This window comes from Trachymyrmex septentrionalis, unplaced genomic scaffold (genome assembly GCF_001594115.1).
Source record: "Trachymyrmex septentrionalis isolate Tsep2-gDNA-1 unplaced genomic scaffold, Tsep1.0 scaffold32, whole genome shotgun sequence".
NCBI lineage: Eukaryota > Metazoa > Arthropoda > Insecta > Hymenoptera > Formicidae > Trachymyrmex > Trachymyrmex septentrionalis.
This window is the reverse complement of record NW_017305485.1, coordinates 644,150-650,423: the sequence shown is the minus strand read 5'-3', so window position 1 is coordinate 650,423 and position 6,274 is coordinate 644,150. Positions and strand designations below refer to the sequence as shown.

The 6,274-nt window shown below is 36.7% G+C and overlaps 1 protein-coding gene across 4 annotated transcripts in view; it reads left to right on the top strand.

The window, feature by feature from the left end:
- Positions 1-4,402, top strand: part of LOC108750029 (forkhead box protein I2-like) — a 34,398-nt gene extending 29,996 nt beyond the window's left edge. The window contains exons 4-8 of one of the 4 annotated variants that reach the window (XM_018489209.1): positions 1,614-1,815; positions 2,071-2,119; positions 2,442-2,520; positions 2,620-2,748; positions 3,369-4,402. In XM_018489209.1, coding sequence (XP_018344711.1) covers positions 1,614-1,815; positions 2,071-2,119; positions 2,442-2,520; positions 2,620-2,748; positions 3,369-3,556 — 647 coding nt within the window. In that variant the 3' untranslated portion in view covers positions 3,557-4,402. Of the gene's footprint in view, positions 1-1,613; positions 1,816-2,070; positions 2,120-2,441; positions 2,749-3,368 lie in introns of all 4 variants that reach the window. The other 3 variants (XM_018489208.1, XM_018489207.1, XM_018489206.1) reach the window with 3 other exon arrangements.
- Positions 4,403-6,274: the final 1,872 nt, after the last annotated feature.

Here is a 6,274-nt window from a genome sequence, read left to right as displayed (position 1 = left end):
ATTTTAGATCTAGAAGAATATATCAATAACAGCGAGCATTTACTCAACTATTGAATCTGTTGAATTGCAGCATTGAGACTACTGAATCAATGGTACACGGAAACAATAGCTTTGTTGAAGTATTTAAAATGTTAACTTAACAAAATAATTTTGTTGAATCATCAAAATAATTGGGACACTAAAACTGATTACTATAATGTTAAAACTTTTTGAAACATTATTCATCATGCTAGAGATTCTTATATAATTAGATTAGATTTTCATCTGCAGCTATAGCTAAATTTTTACTTCAGTAAAATCCTCTCCATGTTTAAAGTTTAAAATGAAACTTCAATAAAATCTTGCTTCGATTTTATTGAAGTTTTATTTTAAACGTTATCTAAGATACGTGGTGAACTTTTTGCGCTGAACTAATGAAAGGATTTCGCTTCGTAATCAGATATATATATTATATCGCAGATGTGAGAAAGTGGAATTTCTCAAAATCGTTTCAGTGAGCGGTTTCGTGTCCGACCTGCAGAGCGGATGTATCGGCGGCAACGCGAAGGACCTCGACTCCTCGTCGATTCCTAGTAACCTGGGCCGAGGTTTAACGTCGCATCATGTCTCCCTGAGCCACCACCATCACCACCATCATCATCCCCATCACAGTTTGCACAGCCCCAGCTCCGTGGTCCCCATGCACACCACTACCACCACCACCACTGCTGGCTCGACGCACCATCACCTGGATGACAAGGGCTCGTCGCCCGTGGGCGCCCTTCATAGTACGACCAATAGCAATCCTTCCACACCATCCGCACCCTCCACGCCCACCGCAGCCACTACCGATAATACTGTGGCCAACGTCGCGACCGGCACGACCAACAGCACTAACGGTGGCTCCTCCGCTGCGAACAGCAAACCACCCTTCAGCTACGTTGCCCTGATCGCCATGGCGATACAGCACAGCGAGCACAAGAGGGCGACCCTCAGCGAAATTTATACGTATATCACCGCCAAGTTCCCGTACTTTGAGAAGAACAAGAAGGGATGGCAGAATTCGATCAGGCATAACTTGTCGTTGAATGAATGCTTTGTCAAGGTGCCGCGAGAAGGTGGCGGCGAGAGGAAGGGCAATTTCTGGACGCTCGGTAAATCAACGTTATTAAAATATTGTATATATTTGATTGGTCCGTTTCTAACTGTGAATGTAAAGAGGTATATACAATATATTGAGAATTTATTTAGCGGATTTAATCGTTAACTTTCTAATTTCCGAACTTGCTGTCTTGGTTTTCAATTTTCTTGAATTATTTTCTATTTGTTTCTATGCCTATGAATTGCTTTTATTTTAAAAAAGCATTGGAGATATAAATTAATTCATTATTCTTAATTACAAAGTTATTGTCTATTTAGGGTGCGTTCCATTCGGGGCTCACAACGCATTATTTGTCTTTGTTTAATATTTGATAAACAACGAGGATGAAATGATTCCACGAGCGTTGCGAGCGTCAAGAGCGTTGAAACGTATCTTTAAACGATCATACATATCTTTTTTTTTTTGTTCAAATCTATTTGCCTTACTATTAATGGGTATTCACTGTAAATTTATATTTTCTGCGTCATCGTAGATCCTCAGTACGAAGATATGTTCGAAAATGGCAATTACCGAAGACGAAGACGAATGAAGCGTCCCTATAGAAATACTCCGTACCACAAACCTCTCTTCGGTGATCCGTTCTCTGCTACGACCCACATGCTAGGACCCAGGAACATTTTCGGTCACTCACCCCCTTCGTACGCTCCCACTGCTTATACGCGATATGATACGAGGTATTGATATTTTCCAAAATATTATTTGTAGGCGCGATATGCTACAATAATTATCGCACACACACACACACACACACACACACACACACACACACACGCGCGCGCGCGCGCGCGCGCATCTTGAGTGCATGAAGATCCTAGAATGAGAAGACTCGTTCAATAACATTTAAATCTTAATTAATTCAAAATGTACATGTATATCTCTTAATTATAATTTCCCCCTGAATTAGTACTAAACTTTTTTTTTCATTATAGTGCATGGGGTCTCCAACAGTCGCAACTCTCGTACAGCCATTGCCAGTCGGTGAGTTTTCATACTAAAATCATTATATGTCTAATCAATGTATAAAACATTTTTTTATACATTGTATTTATGCAGCGTGAAATCTCTTTACAACGAATGGAGGTACTTCGAGGATTTTTTAAAATCTGTTATAATGGAGAATAATGCTCAAACAAGTTACATTTAATTATCTTTTTTATTTTGTCTTTAAACTCGCCCCTCGCGAAGTATTTGCGTACAATTAATAATTAAGATTTAATCTGTATAACATAACTTTCTGATAAACGGTATATTCAAATATTTAAATATTATTTGATCGAATCATTGGTCTCTTTGATCACAGCTGCAGCCGCAATTGCAGCCGATGCAGTCGATGCAAATTCCAACTATGAACGGCTACAGCCAACTGGGTACCTCGTTAAGTGAGTCACTATTCTCGCACTTTGCACCTTCTTTTGTCGAGCGGGGTAATGCTGAACGACCAGACAAAGCGTTTCAAGGCAATTACCTGGATGTTCCAGGTGGAACGACCGGATCGCCCGGTTCCATGGGCGGCGGCTCTTTCGGCAGCAGTTTCGCCACGTGCGGCAGGAGGCACGAATCCGCGATGGCCACGGATGCAATGCCTGGAAGATGCTATTGGCCCGAGAGTGAGTGTAATTTTAATAAAAATAAAAAACTTAATATTCCTAGTGTGACTCCAAAGATCCAGTTTGTAGAATTTCCGTGCGCGGATCGCAGAATATGTATATAAAATTTGTCATAATTCAATAATTAGATGGCATTATATAAAAGATGAATGATAGCTGAATGATTCAGAATTATTTTTGTCGCGGGCGGCTCTAAGGATCTAAGGATATACATATAATATGTATATTTCTTAACGAAATGAAAAAAAATTATGAAAGATCGCTGATTTTTCTACGTTGTATTTGAAAGTGACAAAAAAAAAGTTTGGCAGACATTTAGAATCTATCGAGGAATCTATAGATCAAACGTTATTTATCAATAAGAAATAATGCTTTTAAAAAATAATTCAGATAAAGGGAAAAATATTTTATTTAAATTATAAAATTGTGTACAGTTAAACACAAATATTGATCTCATCGAACTGCTTCACGTACGTAGATAATAATTCATTTTTATACGGAGAGTATAAATTTCCAATTCCTGCAGGCACTTTTTGTAGGGATGATACATTTTTAAATACCGCGTTATACATGCAATCCTCTTTAACAATTTTATCGAATTCGTCTGGCGATTGTCGCAGTGGTAAACGTGAAGGAGGAACCCGGGACCAACACCGTGTCGACCAGCGGCGTCGGCGTCGGCGTCGGCGTTGGCGGTGTCGGCGTCGGCGTCCCGTCCGGCATGATGGCCTCCGCGGCAACGTCAGGCGTCTCAACGACGGGATTTCCGCCGATGGAGTTCCAGACGCGTTCCAAGTGCTTTATGTGAACACGAGAGGAATCACCGTTAAATAGCAGCGCGTGTTACGTGACGAACCGACGTCGCGAGGAACAAGGGACGATCCTACGTGATCTATCGCGCGGCGCGTTAGATCGCAACGAGATGGATTCGCGATTCGACGAACGGTGAGCGATGCATGAAACGATCCCCTGAACATATCTCTCGATGACGCGGTAATGCGGATTATATTTAACAAATATTATCGAATAATATCTGATAATTGTTTAGCGATGTTATTGAATGGTCGTTCGCGAATCTAACCGCGCGGGGAAATACAACGTAAACGTTTATGAAACTCGTGTAATTGCTATTGTTGTGTTAATTCGATGTTAAAGGTACGTCGTGCGTCTTTACTGTGTAGGTGCGCTTGTTCACGTTCGTTAAATACGTAAAGCGACACGCAATACGGAGACAATCGCATGTATTATGCGAGATATTACGGCACGATGCGATACGGCGATTCTTTAGCGATCCCGGAATCTCTTTCGCAAGAGTGAAGGCCGCGATCGCGCCTGTTGTAGTCCTGATCGATCGATGACCGCCGTGTTAGATGAAAACAGGGACCGATCGCGAAGAACGATCTCTCGATTTTATCCTCATTTTTTTCGACGATGTAACACGTTTGAAAATACCTCTATATCTTCGCGCACATCGTTTTCGACTGCTAGACAGTATTTAATGTCCTGACGAGAGAGGCGAGAGGCGAAGAAAGTTTGTTCACAACGGGAATGAGATATCGTTTCGATTGCGATAGAACAGAAAACGCGTTTGTTTGGATCGACTCTAATCAGTATTCGCTCCGAAATTTCCTTATTCGCGAATCCAATGTACACCTAGAGAAAGGTTTCTTCGATTTAAAGAAATGCTTCTTCGCTATACGATTAAAGAAAAAATTGTTTACGTCATTTTTTTTATTTAAACATTATTTTTTTTAATTAAATAGAAAAATTTATTTAATTACTGGATATCGAATATCGGATATCCAAGAAGGTAATTTCTTTGAGTCGGATATCCGATATTTTCCGGATATCCGACCAGATTCCGAGAAAGTGTCTTTAAAAAAAAAAAAAGAACCTATAGAGAAAAGAATTGTAACAATGTAAGATATTATAATATGAATATGCATACTTATTTCTAGAACATTTGTATCAGAAAAAATCAACAATTTAATGGTATTAAATTTTAACCGGATATATTCCCGGATACTAATGATATCCGTGTAGTAAAAAAGTGCTGGATAATACCGTATACCGGATACTTTCCAGATATCCGGTGCATTCCTAGAAATTATGTTCAAAGAAATTTTTTCTTTAACTGTATAGCAAAGAAACATTTTTTTGAATCGACCCTTTATCTGGGTGTACTTTAACTCTTTGAGGGGCATTAAAAAACATAGAGTTGCAAGATTTCACAGGAATCCGTCAGATAGAAAAAATGTGCTCCTCAAAGTGTTAAAATGTATCTTTGCAATTGAAAGATTGGATATGTAATTTGACGGATTGAATTTGTAATATATGTATAAATTCACACAGAATTATTTCAGCACTAAATATCCAGCTTGACCATTATTTTCAATTCATTGTATAATCATTATGATTTTATATTTTTGCAATGTGTATAGATATATTATTTAAAGTTAACATAATTGAACATTCTTTTTTATTTTAAAAATCCAAGAAATAAGATTATATAAAATTTATATCAAGTTATGAAAAACAATTTTTTAACGTAATTTTCTTTTCTATTGCGATATGAAACGGTAGCTCTTAGTAAATATGGATCTATTGTAAGAAGAGAGATACAGAATAAAGAAAAGCCATCTTGTTGTAGAGAGTTCTTTTATATATACAGATATATAGAATTTAATAAATAGAGCTATATAATGTATATGTTTAATCGTACAAAATATGTACGTTTTATGTGAATTATGCTAATTAGAGCGAAATTGTTTCTGCGATTACGATGTAAATATACGATTAGCGTAGACATAGCAACGATTTTAAGAAACTTATACTGTGAATTAGTCTTATGTATAAATCACTAAAATTGGCTTCTAATAAATGTAACGCTTCATTCTAAAATTATTACACACCAAGATCGTGTATGAGCACTCTGTGGCTGCTGCGGTACAGTAGTTTGGCGAAAATCCACGTGTAAAAAAGTGTAACAGTGGCTATATAAGAGATGAAATAAATCTTAATTATTTATCATTGAAAAATACAATTCTCTTCCAGGAAATTGCTCGAGAGAATTACTTATGGTATTAAATTGTTTATGTTTAATTGAATAGTAAATATTTTAATTCATAGAAATCTATTTAAGGTATAGGATTGTTGTATAAAATTGTTAAAAGCTCTAATTTCAACATTATAAAGATTATTTATTATAAACTGCATTACACGCATAATATTTATATAGCATAGTATAACATTTATCTAATGCATCGCGTTATTATGTAAATATTATACTAAATTTAATATATTAATTAAATGTCATACTAACTTATATATCGATGCGTTATTAGGAAAATGTCATACTAAATATTATGCGTTTAACTCTCCGGAGCTGATGATCTATTAGATCCGCTCAATTATAAATCTTTGCAAAAATCTCAAATAATTCAACTTTCTTTATGTTACATCTGCAAATTTCGATTATTTTTATTAAAATATAGTTAATATTCTTTTTTACATACGAGTTTTATGC